Here is an 18,022-nt window from a genome sequence, read left to right on the forward strand (position 1 = left end):
TTGTAAGTTTATTGCACTAAAATGCGTCAACATTTTCCACTTTTGCCAATACAAAAAAAAAAAAGACTTGAAAAAGGTCTCTTCCTCCAGTACGCCAATACTGAAATCCATGCACAGGTTTTTCTTGCAATGGTGTTATGTTTGCAGCTGTTAATTGTGCAGATATCTTTTCTTATTTGGCAGCCCTTAGATCCAGAGCATTCAACACATAGGCCAGGGAAGAAACAGTATCCTTGTGGAAAAACCAGACAAATTATCATAGCTCAAGTCTGCCTTCTGTGCGATTCTTATCCATCCAACTGCATTAAAAGTTAAAACCGCCTGTAACACAAGAAGCTCATATTGGTGAAGACAGCCAAGGGAGCAAAAAACTACCCACGATAAGATCTAACAGCTGTCATCATTTGACACATCGTAGTCAGATGGTTCCATAAAAGCACTCTATTCTCAATGCACGCACGCACACACACACACACAAACACGCACGTCCGCTCAAATCTAATCATGTGAAAAACCACACCATTCCACACTGATGTCACTATGGGGGAATTAGGACTAAACAATTTTCTCACAACTAAAGCCGTAAAGGCGGCAGGTGTGCAGACACAAATTACTATGGATAGGTAGTTTATAAAATAAAAACTGCTGGCACATATACTTCCTGAATGAGTCATTCCAGTCTGGACATGACACCACATACCCACAGCTGATCTGTTCCTGAACATCATCATCTCCTCTTTACATGATGTCAGTTTACATGGGCTTGGTGCTCACTAATACAAACTGTGTAGTTCAATAAATATGAGGCGGGGGGGGGGGGGAGGGCTTGTGCATTCGTCAAGGCATTCAGAGTGAGGTTTTCAGGTGTAGGTCTGTGTGTTGAATCTCTACAGAGACAGGCTGACACAAGAAGAACATGCATCAAGAAGAGCATGTAGAGATATCCATACAATCCAAGACTGACACTCATGTTGGAGGCTAGAGTCTGTATGACAGACACCACTGGGTAGAGATCTGTCTGTCTCTCCATCCATCCATCCATCCATCCATTCCCAGGGCAGAGTCCTCTGGGAGGCAGCCACATTGAGGGCAAGGTCAGGGCCACGTTACGTGCTGAATCTTCTTTTTCACATCAGGGGAACTCAGCTCCCCCTGCAGGCCAATAGACAAAAGTCATTAGGGAATATTTAAAGCAACACCAAAGAACTTTTCCTCTGTCGCATGCACGCTATTTGTTTATCCAGCAACGGCTTTGCAAATAACGATGTGCATAGACAAGGTAGAATAGCCTATGTTGCATGATGTGGTCTCATTCCATCGAACTACAGATCCGCTACCCGATCTGGCAAACTTACATAGTGCGGTTATAGCCGATAGAGGGCCGCGAAGCGAATGCAGAAGTGCCGTTCACCCTGTTACGAGTTGATGAACCACGGAAACAATTTTGGAAACATTATTTTAAGGTACAAAAACGTCTTTGGTGTTGCTTTAAGTCGCACCAGGTACAAATACTGCAACCTCATCACAAGCATACATAATGGTACATGCAAAAGTGTTCAAACATACTTATGACCTGGTATTAAGGCAATACTAATGAAAGTGGTTTAATCTGTCCTCCAAGAAGTTTATGAAAAAACTCATTTTCACTGTATGACATGCAATTTTGTTGTTTCATTCAAGTTCACTCCTGCACAGAAAGAGACCCAAAAATGCTCTAGAACTAATGCTCAAGAATACCCTAACAAGTTTAGCTAATCCAATGTTTATGCCAACTACACCTACAAATCATTTGACGCATACTTACACTGCAGTCACTGTCTCCAGGCCTCTTTAAATTGGCTGTGGCTGAATTCGAAACCTCTGACGATGGAGGCCCACTGGGACTTTTAGGTGTTATTGTTGATGATGATGATGACGATGATGAAGACAATAATGAAGAATTTGATGAGGAGCCTGACAGCTTGCGGATGGGATTGGTCATATTCATTGATGGAGGAGGCTTCAGACGGTCTGTGGCCCCAGGTGAAGACAGCGGGTCAGGCTTCTTTATCTTAACACTCCCCGTGGAGCTGCCATCAAACACAATTAGAGGCCTTTTCCTTCCTGTGTCACTGCTTGAGCTAGGGCAGACAAAAGCACATACACACACAAAAACAGACCAATTATACACAGGCTATGGAATGCATTTCCAGTTTTAACATGAATTTAATCTATGGACGCCACTGGCATATTTTGGGTTAGTTTTCACATTGATGGAGGAGAAATTCTATGTTGTGTCTGTCACCTGTAACTGTGAGACTGTGAAGACCTCTGTTCCACTCGAGTCTTCTGCATTTTCTTTCCCCAGCGGCTTTTTGGCAGTTCTCGCTGAGGCAGAGGGATGACATGCCGCATGTAGAGGTCCCTAAGCTGATCCTGGCTTCCATCACTGTCCACCTGAATATTCCTCTGAGGTACAAAGTTACAAGTTAGCCTTAGAGAAACCGCTCATCTTGCATGCATTGTGAACAGCGTGCCAGATCACAGTGCAGATCACACTGGGATGGGAAGTGATGGAAGTGACTTGTTCCAAAGTCTGTTTAAACACTGTTGACACTAAACTACTAAGTTATAACTCTTACATTTAAAAATGTGATGATACATTACTTGTTAGCTAGACAACATTATTATAACATTAATAGCTTGTTGTTGAGGAAACATTTGGTGAACTTAGGCAGTTAGTTGATTTACCATATTATGAGACGTTAAACGACTATCGTTTACTATAACTTTAACTATAACCTCAGTTTAGGAAGAACTCCCAAACGATGAGAGAATTATTTAACAACCTCGCTAACTAACATTAACGTTACCAGCCAACATTAACCTAGCCATAGCTATGATAGATGGCTCATGTAGCTCAGAGGAAGAGCTTCCCTCTGTAAAATTCCTAACCTCATGTAAAATCAACTTCATAAAGTCCTTGGACAGGAGCTCAGGATGCAGTAATAGATCCACGACTGATGGACCTTCGTCTGACTTCTTTTCTTTCCCATGATCACGTCCATGTCTGTGGTTAGCCATCTTGCATTCACTCACCCCACTGAATCTCTTGTCATTTGTTGTCGCTGTCAGAGCCTACTACGCCATCTACCGTTGCGGAGGTAGGTGAGGAGGCTCGTAACCTATTTTCGTAACATTCTCGCCTGATGGACATGGAGTTGAACCACGAGGTGAGTAGTGATTTGAAGAAGACAGGGTGGTAATCAAATACACACCACAGACTACCATCTTAAACATTCTCTTCCCAAGAACAAAGTATTCGCTCAGTTAATTCTTTGCGAATCATTTAGGCAAGTGAGCAGAAGGAATACTAAAAGCCATACTCATCGCTGATTAAATTATTGCATGCATGCATCGCCGCAACAAGTAACCACCATGTATTAAAGGAGGCTAGCATTCTACATCTTGTTGCGGTGGAATTTGATATGCATTCATAGATCCTGCTTAGCGTATCACTGGCCAAAATACCGTTAAAATTTGTAAAACTACTTTGTCCCAAAATCCCCTCAGCTCCCATCCAATAGAGGGCAGTAAAACCTTTCGTAGGCCCTCGAAGCTCATGGCATTTCTTCGAGTGTTTGCGATAAGGCTGGGTGAAGTAAGGTTACATGGAAAGGGAGTCTACGGTGTCCTTAGGACTTCTTTAACAATTTAAAGAGAGGTACGGTAACGTTAACACTTCACCATTTTGAACTCCAGTTAATATTGCGGTTTTCTTGCTGAATTTAGTACAGACAAAAGCGTTCCAAGATGCAGGGCATTTGACTTACAGGATGGTAAAGTTGTAGTAAACGTTAGCTCGTTAGCTAACGACATAGCATCAGTGATTGTGATGCTGTTGTAGCAACCAGGCTAGCACTAATGTTTCTGAACCTGCTGAAGTACTTCGCATTATGTAACGTTAACTTAGAACTGTTGCAGCGAGTACATTTACAGGTGCCTTTAGCGGTTTCCTCTAACGTAACTATATGTTACGTACTACTTGTTACTACACTATTAAGATAGCACTGCTAGTTATCTTGCATAATATTCAAGCTTCATGTGGTGGTCCAATGACGTGTTTGTGTTGATTAACGCCCATGTGTTTTTCTGGCACCCATGCACTTCGCCGCTTACAACTAAATAAACTGAGAGCAGAGTGACCAACAGTTTAGGTGAAAGTGGATGTAGTTGAGTAGATTTTAGGCTTAGGTAAGTGTGCTTATGTAAGGTATAATAGCTATTAGCTTTGCACTACAGCAAGATTTCTTTAGTTTGGTTGGTGTAAGACAACCCTCCCAGTAAAGTAAATTTGTTAATTTTATCTGATGGTTGAAAACTTGTTGTTTCTCTCTCTCAGATTCATAGGAGTAAAAAGAAGCTTGCCAAGATGGCAAATGTAAGTAACGTTATATTTACCAAACTGCATGTCATGTTATTTCCCAGTCATGTCATTGTGCATAATATTGCTCCAGAGGCTATATATACTCTCTATGAAATGTGTCAAGTGTAGCATGCATGTTTGGCATACACATGTGTGGGTTATGATAAAAAAAATATAATAAAAATGTTATTGTTATTTTTTGCTATCTAAATTAGCTGTAGATTTGTCCTCACCAGGTGATCTGTGGGAGGGCACGCATGGTGACTTACCTGCCAGGGATCCATGTTCTGGTGCGCCGTGTTGTCGGGGCCAGGTCCTTCTCTGGGGCTGGATCCTCAGGGTCTGACGAGCCCCACCGGATGATCATACCACCTGACCTCGGTACGCCTGGCTCTGAAGCCTCTGTTACCTACAGTAGCTCACATCAGCTAGGCCTTATCCTATATACTTTATTCACATATTATATAACATGTGCAATTGTATCCCAAGACACCCTAGTAAAATAAAGTAAAGCTTTTGCTGTGATTTCTTTTAACATCGTTTGGCATTACCTTTATTTCAAAATTTCAAACCAAATCCCTGATAGTCTTAGCCTGATGAGCCAGCCGTGGTCTACTGGTTAGCACTTCTGACTTGTAACCGGAGGGTTGCCCGTTCGAACCCCAACCAGTAGGAACGGCTAAAGTGCCCTTGAGCAAGGCACCTTACCCCTCACTGCTCCCCGAGCGCCACTGTTGAAGCAGGCAGCTCACTGCGCCTGGATTAGTGTGTGCTTCACCTCACTGTGTGTTCACTGTGTGCTGAGTGTGTTTCACTTATTCACGGATTGTGATAAACGGAGACCAAATTTCCCTCACGGGATCAAAAGAGTATATATACTTGTGCGTGTGTGTTTGTTAGGTCCCAGGACAGTGTGGCCAGATGACAGTATGGGTCCATTTGGACCTCAGGATCAGCGCTTCCAGTTGCCCGGTAATGTGGGCTTCGATTGCCACCTGGAGGGCACTGCAGAGCAGAGGATGAGAACGCTCCCCAGAAAAGTTCCAGATGTGCTGACTGCGCCCTCCAGCAGTGACCGACACCAGTTCATTTTGGCCCAGCTGGTCTCAGAGTTTGGGGTGAGTTGAACAGCGGCATTCCTTCTTTTTTCGGAGAGAAATTGTGTGTAATAGTACGTTTCTGGTTAGTTGTGTGTCAATGCTTTGAAGGCATATTGCATAGTTAGGGGCTGTTCAGACTCCCATGCTTTTTTCACCTCCAGGCGCTTGCTGACCATTGCAATGCGCCTTGCGTTTATAAAAGCGGGGCACGAGCAGAAAAAAAGTTAGGCTTCTTAAAACGCGAGACACTCAAAGTTAAGAATAGTTCAACTTTTTTGCAACAATGGCTCATTGCTTAGATGCCTGCCTTAGCTGATTCAGGGAGCTAGTTATTTAGCTAAATATGACCAATCATAGCAAAAACATGTACATTATCAATTTCCACCTTACATGTTTATAACACTCACTACTTTGGAATACTCGTGTTTTGGAGGTGGAAAAAGTGGGTGAGTGTAAATGCAGACTTAGAGAGGGACTAACATATGCTGTTATGTCTCCAGGGCCAGGAATCGCCACCAGAGCCTGTTAGCAAAGTGGACCAGTACTTTGACAACTCTCGTGTGGAGTGTGCCATACAGTTGTGCCCCGAGCTGCTGAAGAAAGGTGAACCAAATATTTATTTTTTTGTTTAAATTTGTTTAGTATTGCTTTACCTTTTAAAAGGTAAAGAAGAATGGGTGATGAATACATTTGTCATGAGATTTTGTCACGTCATGACTTCTTACAGTTTTTCTCGATTGCTTTGACCTGCTTAGTAAACTGGAATCCATTTGCTCTTCATGAACACTTTCTTTGCACAGCGAAAGTCATCTTTTGCGAATGTGTTCACACATTTTCATTGGGTTCACACATTTCTCACACCCTTTTGCAAAACAGTTAACACAGGTGTCATTCAAAAGCCCCAAACTCTATTGGTTTTCGCATGCTAAACAAAAGGAAAACATCTTTTCACAGGTGGTATAGATTGCTTGCATAAGTCTGAATCTCTAATACACCTGTGTGAAACTCCTTTACTCCCTGCTATTCAATCAGCAATCATTCATTATACATAAGAAATGTCTGTGTTGCTATTTGCAAGTATAGATCTAATGCACATTTAGACAAAGTACTGTATTGCCTATTTGGTGGAGAAAACGGTACAAAAGGTGTTTACTGTAGGTCTATTTGTTGTAGTTCAATGAAATGTACAGTATCTTGCTAGGTGTTTGCTGCATGTCTTACATGTCAATGACAGTTACATCTTGGGAGGAATTAATAAATAATTTTTTTATTTAGTCTTTTAGTCTTTTCACAGTTTTTTCAGTTTTTTTCTGATACCAGAAAAATGAGAAAGTAATGGAACAGACATATCAAAAATGCTCATTTTGAGAACTAGATTTTGCATTTTGTTGTCCAGTGTGTAATGATTGATTAAAGAGTGTTTTAGAATTGGCAACAAGTTGTAGTGTTTGAAGGCAAGATTTGCTTTTGCTGCATGTTTTAAGTGTTTTGACAGAGTAACAGCCTTTTGCAAGCAAAATGTGTCATTTTGTCCAGAGTGCTTTTGTTCAGACACGGGTGTTAACTGTTTTGAGAATGTGATGTCAGAGTTGACACAGGTATCAAAACGATCGAGAAAAACTGTAATAAAAAGTTGATCACAAAAAAAAATGGGTAATGAAGATATAAACTTGTGCTATCTGAAATTGTACAGAATGGCCACAAGAGGGCAGCCTAATGTTGGCAAGCTCAAATGAGCGGACACTCATGCTGATAGATCGGAATTTTCTCAAACAATTTGGTGTGAGAAATAACACATATAATGACTACCTATTGGAATGCTACGCTATAGGTCTTAGTTAACCCTGTGTGAAAAAAAAAACCTGCCCTGAAAGGCAGATTTCATCCATCTATACAAGGAATGAATGACTTTGGTTTGGGCAATATGGTGAATCAGTGCAATTAACATTGAGTAGAACACAAGAGTGCAAAACCAGTAGATGGCAGAATAGTTTAATGTTAATGTTAAGTCATTTAAGCCATTACAGCATTCTGAAGAACGTCAGTGTTTGGCTCAATAACCATGCTCTACCAGTTGGACTGCACAAATCAACATTATAATTGAAGATTGTCAAGAATTGTTTTTTCCCCCCCTTCATAATTCAGATTTCCAGTTAATGTTCCCGGAAGCGCCCTCAAACAGCATGATGGTGGTAACAGTAACGCAGAAGACGGAGAATGACATGACCTGCTGGTCTGAGGAGGTGGAGGTCGAGCGGGAACAGTTACTCTCCAAAGTGAGTCTACCCTCCCAGGCTCTCTTGTTGTCAGAATGAAATAGTCTGCAGCACTGGGTAACATTGTTATGAACTCACACACATAACTTTGTCTTTTAACTCGGATGCTCAATAAGCTATTTGTCTACCTCAATATGGTTAGTTTTAGACATGTTGTAAATGTGGCAAAAGTCTGTTGGTGAGAATGTGGCTTCAGCTTAGTTGTTTATGGCCTTCCTCCACTTAAAAATTGCAGTGTTTAGGTTGGGCATTCCCCTGTAGATTTATATGTTTAGTCCCGCATGGACCCAACAGATATTTCTTTCTTTTGTGTACGCCATGCTGTCACGTCTGCACCACCTCAGACTGATTTACATCTCGGACAGTATCCAGGCGCCTGGCCCAATAAATTTAAAGGTGCCTGTTTTGGTATGGATTCAGTTAGCCTTCCTGCTAGAAAGCCTTAGAAGGACTGGGAGCACGGAGAGCTTTGTGTTACAAGTACATTGTGGCGATCACATTATTTGTGAGGATTTTTTTGCCAGCAAAATACTAATCATTTGAATAGAGGAACAGTATCTAAATGCTTATCACTTGGCAGATGTGCATTGGTGTGGAAAGCCAAGTACATACAGTAGATGAATTAAGTGATGTTTGCTAACAGTTGTTCATTTGACCGCAATAAACCTTCAGAAATACTGAACTTTAACGGTAGATGGGGCTGTTAATTTTTTTATGGGTGATTCTTAATGTTATCTTTTTTTGACTGGACTTAAAAGTATAGAATTAGTAACTTGCTAGTTGACTAGTTGAGACTAGTTTGAGAGGCACAGGATGCCTGGTGTGAGTGTTAACAGACATTGCGTGAGTCCACAGTGTGTGTCTGCGCTGTCTGCGTTATTCACCGTCTGCTTAACAGCAACATGTCTGGGCTTTTGCCTCATCAATAAGCAGCTCATTTTCTGCTGGCTTTCCCCATGACTATTTATTGGGAATATATTTGTTTAAGGACAGTCTGTAAGGATGCAAGTGAATTGTGATGCATTTAATTAATTGATCTTTAATCCATTGCTTTACTTAATTTTTTTTTTTTTTTTAACTTAATTTACATAATTTATGTTTACAGTTTATTGAAGGGGCCAAGGAGATCTGTTATGCTTTGCAGAAAGAAGGTTTTTGGGCAGACTTCATAGACCCTTCCTCAGGGCTCGCTGTGAGTTAGCACCATTGCTGATTGTTCATTTCCCTCAAACACACTCCTGTTATTGAATTAATGTGGTAAACTAACTCTACCCTCTGTTTGTGGCATTCCTAGTTTTTTGGCACGTACACCAACAACACGCTGTTCGAGACGGATGAAAAGTATCGCCACCTGGGTTTCCGCATCGAAGACCTGGGCTGCTGCAAAGTCATCAGTCACGCCCTCTGGGGAACACACGCGTTTGTGGGAACGGTTCTCACCAATGCCCCTGCAAACAGTCTCGTCATGAAGAAACTACAAGGCAGCCAAGAGTGAAAGGACCACTGCGGAAGACCCAGGATGACCGCTCTATGTCCAGATATGCTGTGTTTGGTACAGCATTCATGACTCTTGATGAAATTAAATCAAGACGCAGACTAAAGTGGGTCTTTGGCACTTAGACCGTCAGACTTTTGCCTGTACACTATATGGAAACTTGAAGTGTGGTCAAATTAGGTACCTCGATGAGCTGTATTACACATAAGATTACAATATATTTATTTTTAATAATACAAGTAAATAAGTGATGTATTATATGTGACTGTTTTCTCTGTCTCCTACATTATTAGTCTATGATATTCCATTCTTAACTGAAGTTAGCGAGTTGTCGCTGGGTGTGTGATCATCTTCCCTACACTGAACTCTCTCACTCTGGGTCTGGAATGGCTGCTCTGATTCATGCTTAAAAAAAAAAAAAGCATTCAATCACATTGCCTTTTACCTCTAGTTGGGTTGAGAGCTCAGTTGTTAGTGTCTTGGTGTGTCTGTGTGAGCTCTTTGAGATGTTAAGCTCTGTGATATTTTGTTGTAGATAAGAGATTTGACTTGATGCTGAGTGAGTGATTGTGGGAACATTGTAAATTCTATGGCAGCTTTTGCTAGAGGTCCACGCTATAGAGAATAAAGAAAAGTATTTTGTCATGTTATGCCTCATGTTCTTTTACAAAAGGTATTGTAAAAATGAAAGTGAAGAACTTTCACTGCTAAAGTGTTAGAATTGTATTAATATGTTGAAAGAGTAGTGAATTATTGAGAATTAGTGCCTAAAATGTACTGGCATATTTTATAAAACTGGTTTGGATGCCAAGAGAAAACAAAATACATCTACTAAGCTATAAAAGTAAGCATGAGTACTTGTATAATGGCACATCAGACAATAAGCATTTGTCAATTTGCTAACTAAACAAATAGATTAAATAGAATTTAAATTAGAAAAACAAATTTAATTCCAGCTTTCCAATGATGCAGATGTCCATTACTACCACCAAACACTTCTACCACAAGGACCCCTGTGCCCCCTGCTCCATGACTAGACAAGAACCACTAATACCCTACTCCCAAAACTCACACGCACCCTTACCGACGGGTCCGAAACACGCGAGCGACGGATTAGCACGGGGCGAGCTGGAGATGTCTGGACACGGGCTATTGTGGGAGGGCGGCACCAGCTGCCATGGCTGAGTGTCTCTGGGGCCACATTAGCATTTATTAACCCAAACGCAGCCATCCCCCAGCAGATGGACACCTCATCAGTCTCACCCTGGGCATGATACCCACGTGAATGAAGACGGCCATTTCCATGGATTGAAAAATGCAGCAGAACCCTTTGATTGCTACCTCAGACATATGCAGTGGAAGTGGGGAGCTTCAGAGGAACATGATTCTTTTAGAGTAGAAGCTACTTTTGATGTGGATATCTCAAGATGAAGTTTTCCTTTTTTCAACTTAATTTCAACAGCACTCTAGAGCACATCATCATTGTGTTGATAAGTCAATAGATGAGACATGTCCTTACAAGAATTACAATTTGGCTAATTGCAATGAAGGGCTCTGCTATACAAGAGCAGTAACATCAGAAAACTGTATGGTACAAACAAAATAACTTGGAATGAGTTGAGAAATCCAAGTTTGTTGTATACGTACATTGTGTTTTTTGTTTTCTATGCAGCCATGAGTATTTTGACATTCCCTGTTGAACCTCTGACTGTTTCTGATGGATTAAATATTGCACATAGTCAAGTTTATAGTCATCGTCAAGTTTATTTATATAGCACAATTTTAAAACCACCTGTGGTTGACCAAAGTGCTCAAAATAAATAAATAAATAAATAATAGAAGACAAAATGAATAAAGACAAACATGTCACAAAAAAGCAACAGGAAAATAAAACTAAAATAATATGTTCATATAGCCTATATAATTACATTCCACAATTCATTTAAAAGCCATTAATAGCATATGTTCTTTTAACTTGGCTTTAAAAGCACCAATATATATATATAAATAATGTGAAAAGGCAGGTTGTTCCACAACTTGGGCCCAGCTACTGAAAAAGCACGGTCACCTTTATTTTTTAGACAACTCTGAGGTACTGAGAGCAGTAGTTTATCTGATGACCTCAGAGTTCTGGGAGGGCAGTGAAAGTGTACAAGCTCACTTAGGTATTGGGGAGCTTGTCCATTTAAAGCTTTAAAGACAAAAAGAAGAATTTTGTAATCTACTCTAAATTTCACTGGTAACCATTGCAGAGATTTCAAAACTGGAGAAATGTTGTGTCTTTTTAGACTTGGTGAGCAGCCTTGCAGCTGCATTTTGCACCATCTGAAGTCGGGATAGAGTGGACTGAGTGACACCAAAATAAAGGGAGTTACAGTAGTCCAGGCGGGATGAAATAAAGGCATGAATCAATATCTCAAAGTCTTTGAAAGAAAACATAGTTTTGGCTTTACTTAAGATTCTAAGCACCACATCTGGTATAGGCTACAACCTAGTTTGGTCTTGCTTATGAATGAACCCATGTTTTAGAGGACTCACTCTGTCTCATAAGGTGTGACAGTGTGTGGGCCAACACACCCAGGCGCCCAACTGACCCCAATACTCACGCTCCAGAGACAAGGCAGGGGGTAGACATCATAACAAGATCTCCTATGTCTCATTTGAAACCAGGAATAGTTCAATACCAGCAAGAATGCATTCATAAATAGTCATAATACATGAATATAGCTTCACAATGAACCTGCACAAAATCTGTATAATTTTATTCCATCACAACCTGTTATGCAATGTGCCCTCATATTTTAATAAATCAATTGGAGGCAGGTTTCTGGTATTTCTCATAAAGAAATGGACTTGCCTGAACAATGCAAAAAGTCAAATATATTGCTGAAACTATGTTTATCACAAGAACTAATACACATGACCAGGATTTGATAGAAAATTTGAACAATCAATGACAATCCTATTAAAGATCACCTTAAAGCTAAAATCAATTGATTGCTTATTAGTGATTGTGACAGAATGTGCTTGCATGCAATAGCCTTGTTGACTGGTGTTATTACCAGTCAGTTGCACCAGATGATCTGCTTTGACATTGTGGGCACATCAGAAACACATGCGTGTGACTATCGTGAGTTGCAAAGAAGCAAACAATGGTCAATTTAACACAGTCTGTCTGGGATTTGTGCATTTGAGTGCAATGATCATTCCAACTTCTTAAGTCTGGAGACCGCTAAGGTCACTTCACAGCACCTTGTGATTGACAGAGCTTTCGATTGGTTGTAATTGTCTTTTAGCAGCTCCATTTAACTTTGTCTTTGTTTTAGCAAGCAAAACTTCTCAGCTAGAGAATGCGGTAGAGCCAGTGTCACCTGCAGAAAATATCAAGGATTCACAAAAAATTGTCATAGAGAAAAATAATTTCAAATCAAGACTTTCAAGTATGTGATGTATTTGTGTATTTGTATTTGTGATGTATTTGTTTTGTATTCATTTTGATAATGTTAAGTGGAAAATAGTAACCAATCATACTTTGTTTGTGACAAGAGCTGCCTGTTATTTAGATTTGAAGAGCTCTTCCAAAATGAAAACCTTAATAAGTCGTGTTATTTATTGTGTATTTCAGGTAATATCAATACAAGAGCAGTTGTGTTGTTTTGATTAAGTAATGATAAATAATAATAATAAAAAAAACAATAACCCAATTACAGTTCCACTGAAATTACTTAGAAAGCAAAATAAAATTAAAACAGACGAAACAGACACCAAAGAGAGTTATGCAAAAGCAGTAAAGATCATTTGTACCTTGGTATGAACTTTGATAGACTGGATTGTCTATCTGAAGTGATTAAGTGTGACAGGCTTCACAGCTCTTGCCTGAGAAAAGCACTGACGTGAAGATGTCACTAAATGAAAATCTAGCAATCAGCCCTAGTGTTGACAGATCAGGCTGTATGGTAACAACAATCTATGATTGGCCTGCTGTAACAAGAACATGACACATGCACAAAACTCCAAACAAACAAGTTGATCTGGTTAGTCAGTCTGCAACCTGCAGTATGTTTTGGAAGGCCTTCATGTCATTGCCTCATCATGTTTCCTCTCACTACTGTATTGTACTACTGTAGATTTAATACAATTATCTTAGTCCAATGAGGTTCAATTGGCCTCAGGAGTCATGAGTGGAATCATCATTTCTAAAGAGATAAGGACATCTCCACAGCCGTATGTTCGTTGAACGTGTATGTTTGAACGTTGTGTGCTTGAAGAACACTTGGCACGGCCAAACATGACTGAGACGAGTGACGCTAGTGTTTGTGCTCTTGTTTCCTGCTTCAAGAATAAAGGTGAAGGAGGTCACCACTTTACTGAGGTGTGCACACTGCTAAGGTGGTCTAAAGCAGCAATCACGTTCTAAATGTTATTTTACGGAAATTCTTTACTTAAACATGATACATTTGAAACAGTCTGCTTTAAAGAGTCAAAGGGTGACTTAGATATGGGAGAGCACCTTTGGTCACTTCAATCATAATGTATTCACTCTGACTCAATAATGAAATTCAGATCATATAAGAAGATGCAGGGCAGGCAATCAAAATTTAACTGAGGTAATACATCTAGGTCAGACATGGTGCATGTCCGTTTGGACAAGGTCTAAATAATTTATAAGAGCCACTTGACTTGAATATTTTTGCGTCAATGAATTGCAGTTGCAATATAAAGAAATGACAGAACCAACATGAATTTACCAAGAAATATATCTGCTCAGAGCGTAACCCCACAGATTTTTGACAGAACAGTGAGCAACATAATATGCAAGGCAGGGGTCCCTACAGTCATCACTCCTCACAAGTTATTAACATAACAGTTCGAAGAATTTGGGGGGTCTAAGAAAATCTTCACAGCCAAGAATTTGAACTTGATGTCCACCTTGGTGTTCACATCTGTACACAGTTGGCTGTGATCAAACAGAATTAGTGCCGCAGAACCAGAACAGATGTGGGAAGCATGTCCAGGGTGTCATGGTGGACTCGGAGATGACTGACTCGGCACTCTGTTCACTGCCTGAACAACATGAGCACATGGTGATGCCATGACAAATGTAAACCTCCAGCAGAACACTGGACTTACAGTTACTGAACACTTTTGGCACACACAGAACATATCTTTAAAATCCAAATGGGATCAGGTGTTCACCTGACACCCTCAGAAATCAATCTATTTGTCCTTTCTGTTGTTTGGTTTTAATTATGACCGCCGTGCAGCAAAGCGGCGGTCATATAGGTTTAGTCAGATTTTATTTATTTTTTCTTTTTTTTCTTTTTCGCATGTCCAAATTTCCGTCAATGATTCCCGGGACACTGAAAGACCGGGGTAGACGAAACTTGGTGGGCATATAACCCCACATGGATAGCATGGAACCATCGTTTTTCGTTTTGATCTGTAGCCCCCCCGCTGGACTGCACCCCCCGAAAGGAGGGTAGGGCAGACACAGTTTTCTGTGAATATCTCGAGAACCGTAAGGTTTAGGAGGACCATTTTTTTTTGTATGTTGATCTCAAGGGGCCATGTCAACCCATTCCATAACCACTCATTTCATGTATAGCGCCACCTAGATAAACACAAAAAAGTAAAAATGAGGTGTTGTAATCACAGGTATCTGTGACCTAACATAGTCAAAACTGCACGAAATTGGAAGTGTAGGATCATTGTGACACCCTCTGAATGCACGCCAAGTTTCGTGGAATTCCGTTCATGGGGGGCCACACAATAAATTAATTTATGTTACTATACACCAACTGGCCTGTAGGCGGCCGGAGACAGTTTTCTGTGAATATCTCGAGAACCGTAGGGCCTAGGAGGTCCACCTTTTTTTTGTATGTTGGTCTTAAGGGGGCATGTCAACCCATCCCATTACCACTTATTTCATGTATAGCGCCACCTAGTTAAAAATTAAAAAGCAAAAAATTAAGTGTTTTCATCACAATATCTCTGGCTGACATGGTCAAAACTGCACGAAATTGAAAGTGTAGGATCATTATGACACCCTCCAAATGCATGCCAAGTTTTGTGAACTTTCGTTCATTACAATAAAATAATTTATGTGTACATTTAGTGACCGTACACCAACAAGGATTCCCGGGACACTGAAAGACCGGGGTACACGAAACTTGGTGGGCATGTAACCCCACATGGATAGCATGGAACCGTAGTTTTTCGTTTTGATCTGTAGCCCCCCCGCTGTACTGGACCCCCCGAAAGGAGAGTAGGGCAGACACAGTTTTCTGTGAATATCTTGAGAACCGTAGGGCCTAGGATGACCAATTTTTTCCGTATGTTTGCCTCCAGGGATCATGTTAACCCATTCCATGTGCACACATGTGCATAAACAGATACACACGCACACACATACATTCACAGTAATCATACGTATGACACATACTCAGATACACAGTAGACATATGTACGCATACATGCACATGCACAAACACACATACGCAGGCAAACACACAAGCACGCACACACACACACACACACACACACACACACACACACACACACACACACACACACACACACACACACACACACACACACACACACACACACACATAAACATAAACCTGTACACGCACACATGCACACAATTCAAGAATTTCTCAGAATTATGAACAGGCAAGATGGGGGTGGGGTTGTATAAAATTAATTTTACATGTGAAATCTATGAACTAATCATGTTTTGGTACTTGTTGTCTAGCAGATACCAGTGAGAATTGAGTGTGACTAATGCAATTTAGTGAGACAGTTAGAATCATATAGGCCTTTCAGCGTGATTTATTTTTGTGGAAAAAATGTGCTGGACTGGGCGGCGGTCATATTTTGTACCGCTCTGCGGTACATCTAGTTATAGAATTATTAGTTAATTCATAAAATGTATTATTTTCTGTTCGGTGTGGCTTTGAGCATTAAGCCATCACTTTTGTCTCTCAAATGTAACCTCAGTTAATCATCAGTTGGGAGTTTTCTGCAAATTGACAGATAAGAAAACCTAATTTCTTTGATTGTATAGGAGTAACAGTATAAGAATCCTTTTAGCAATAACCTTTATAGCGCACACCTCTAATAGGCACCTTCATTTAATCTATTCTACTTCCCATCCTCTGGGTCTGTATAAAGGTTTGGCATGGACTGCAGATGATGAACAGGCCCTGTGTCACAGGTCTGTCCAGAACAATGGAAGATTCCCATAACTCATCGCTCAGCACTTTCCTGTTTTTAGAAACAGGCTCCGATTGAGAGTGCATTTTGCCAGGGAGCGCTAGGATGAATGTTATTCTTGGGCAGTGCCAAGCCGGGACACTGTTTAACCCTTGCCTCGATCAGCTCACCATGGTAACTCGGAGTACTGTGCACTATATATGAGAGCATATTGGTTTGGGAGCTTGTAGATGGCCTTGTTCAGCCAAATAAATTGAAGCCAGTGTAATCCTAGTGCTGTTTTCATTCATGCAGTAATCTAATTAGTAATCCTGTTAAACTTTCAATTCAAGAATTTCACTCAATTAACAGGAGACTCAGACTGGGGATTTGCAATGACTGGAGAACTTGGTCTTGGGCAAACAATAGAAGCTCGGCTACAGTGGTCAAGATCAAAGAGTGGTCACACCGAGGGACATGTGGCCATTGGTGAAAAGACGAGTCGTGGAACTGACCAGAGGCACAGATGAATTGAAAGAATAAAACACAGGCCATTTATATGTGTCTTACTGACTGCATGCATGTGAGAGGAAAACCTTTCAAACATCCTGTAAAATCTCCATAGTCCAAAGACTGGGTCATTTCCCACGGATCGGCCAGGCTCTCTTCCTTACTGTCAGCAGCTTCCCTTTTTGTGAGTCTTTGGCACATATGTCATCTGCTAAAGGGGGTGCATCTCTGCCCAGTAACGGTCATCTGCTGTCATCGGACTGCTCCTCTACCTCACAGACACTGTGGATTCGAATGGAACTAAATGTCAGATACTGCCTTTGGGATGATGCATGAAAGTTTTGTGGTGACTATAGTATAATTTGAAAAGAAACCATATTAGATCCAGTCTGGTGCTAAAATTGTTCACCTCATACATAATTGTGACGGCAAGTGAGGTGCAGTTTGCATGTCTGATGCGTGTTCACATCTGCAGAGGTTATTGAGGTGTATGGAAAACATACTTGCAAAGACACATATAGCTCGGTAATCTCACCTGGTTTGCAGCCTTGATCCGTTCCTAATCCCCTGCATTCCGGACAGATTCTGGGGTACAGCTGTGTCCAGCAGAGTACCCCCCCCCCCCCACAAACACACACACACATGCACACCCACCGCATCTGAAGCACTCTCTTGGATGATCAGTTACTTATTAAAACTCTGCCGTTTCGGGCTAACTCTTGGGGTAAGTCTCTGGGCTCTGGACAACCTGGGAAGTACTAAAATAACTACCTCGTATACCTGTCACCTTGTTGCTGATGTCTACTGCCACATTATACTTCTCAGTGCACAGTAAATTTGCTCATGGAGCTTCAGAAAGTACCTGTCATAATCATTAAGTAATTATATAATCATATCATCTTAGTATGGCCACTCTGGCTGTGCAATATGTGATGTTTCAACAACGGTAGTAATACATTTACAAATAACACATTTGCAACAATTCTCTATCGGTGACTCTCACAGGTTGGCCTTTTTCCCCCTACTGTGAGAGGTGGCC

At 40.8% G+C, this 18,022-nt stretch overlaps 2 protein-coding genes across 3 annotated transcripts; one reads left to right on the plus strand and one right to left on the minus strand.

The window, feature by feature from the left end:
• Positions 1-28: 28 nt before the first annotated feature.
• Positions 29-3,076, minus strand: cunh2orf49 (chromosome unknown C2orf49 homolog). Its single transcript, XM_076264061.1, has 4 exons — positions 2,935-3,076; positions 2,285-2,448; positions 1,805-2,120; positions 29-1,152 (listed from the first exon to the last, which is right to left on the minus strand). The coding sequence occupies exons 1-4, from the start codon at positions 3,061-3,063 to the stop codon at positions 1,096-1,098; spliced, it is 666 nt and encodes a 221-aa protein (XP_076120176.1). The 5' UTR covers positions 3,064-3,076; the 3' UTR covers positions 29-1,095.
• Positions 3,077-3,619: 543 nt separating this feature from the next.
• Positions 3,620-9,921, plus strand: mmadhcb (metabolism of cobalamin associated Db). 2 transcript variants are annotated; one of them, XM_076264063.1, is made up of 8 exons: positions 3,620-3,703; positions 4,382-4,420; positions 4,621-4,786; positions 5,306-5,523; positions 6,006-6,108; positions 7,651-7,781; positions 8,887-8,973; positions 9,076-9,921. In XM_076264063.1, the coding sequence occupies exons 3-8, from the start codon at positions 4,663-4,665 to the stop codon at positions 9,274-9,276; spliced, it is 864 nt and encodes a 287-aa protein (XP_076120178.1). In that variant the 5' UTR covers positions 3,620-3,703; positions 4,382-4,420; positions 4,621-4,662; the 3' UTR covers positions 9,277-9,921. The 2 variants fall into 2 exon arrangements, with proteins under 2 accessions (XP_076120178.1, XP_076120177.1); XM_076264062.1 differs by having other exon boundaries at positions 4,642-4,786.
• Positions 9,922-18,022: the final 8,101 nt, after the last annotated feature.

The sequence above is a fragment of the Alosa pseudoharengus genome, unplaced genomic scaffold (genome assembly GCF_046254945.1).
Source record: "Alosa pseudoharengus isolate Yale_2024_CS ecotype anadromous, Long Island Sound unplaced genomic scaffold, YU_APseudo_1.1 YU_APseudo_1.1_scf_3, whole genome shotgun sequence".
Classification (NCBI taxonomy): Eukaryota; Metazoa; Chordata; class Actinopteri; order Clupeiformes; family Clupeidae; genus Alosa; species Alosa pseudoharengus.

Bases quoted from the DNA above. Each gene is read 5' to 3' on its own strand.
- cunh2orf49 (XM_076264061.1), bottom strand. From the start codon at position 3,063: ATGGCTAACCACAGACATGGACGTGATCATGGGAAAGAAAAGAAGTCA. The intron at 2,449-2,934 runs GTTAGGAATTTT...TTTGTACCTCAG, and splicing joins TGAAGTTGATTTTACATGAG to AGGAATATTCAGGTGGACAG. The intron at 2,121-2,284 runs GTGACAGACACA...TGTCTGCCCTAG, and splicing joins TCACAGTCTCACAGTTACAG to CTCAAGCAGTGACACAGGAA.
- mmadhcb (XM_076264062.1), top strand. The intron at 7,782-8,886 runs GTGAGTCTACCC...TTATGTTTACAG, and splicing joins GGGAACAGTTACTCTCCAAA to TTTATTGAAGGGGCCAAGGA. The intron at 8,974-9,075 runs GTGAGTTAGCAC...TGGCATTCCTAG, and splicing joins ACCCTTCCTCAGGGCTCGCT to TTTTTTGGCACGTACACCAA.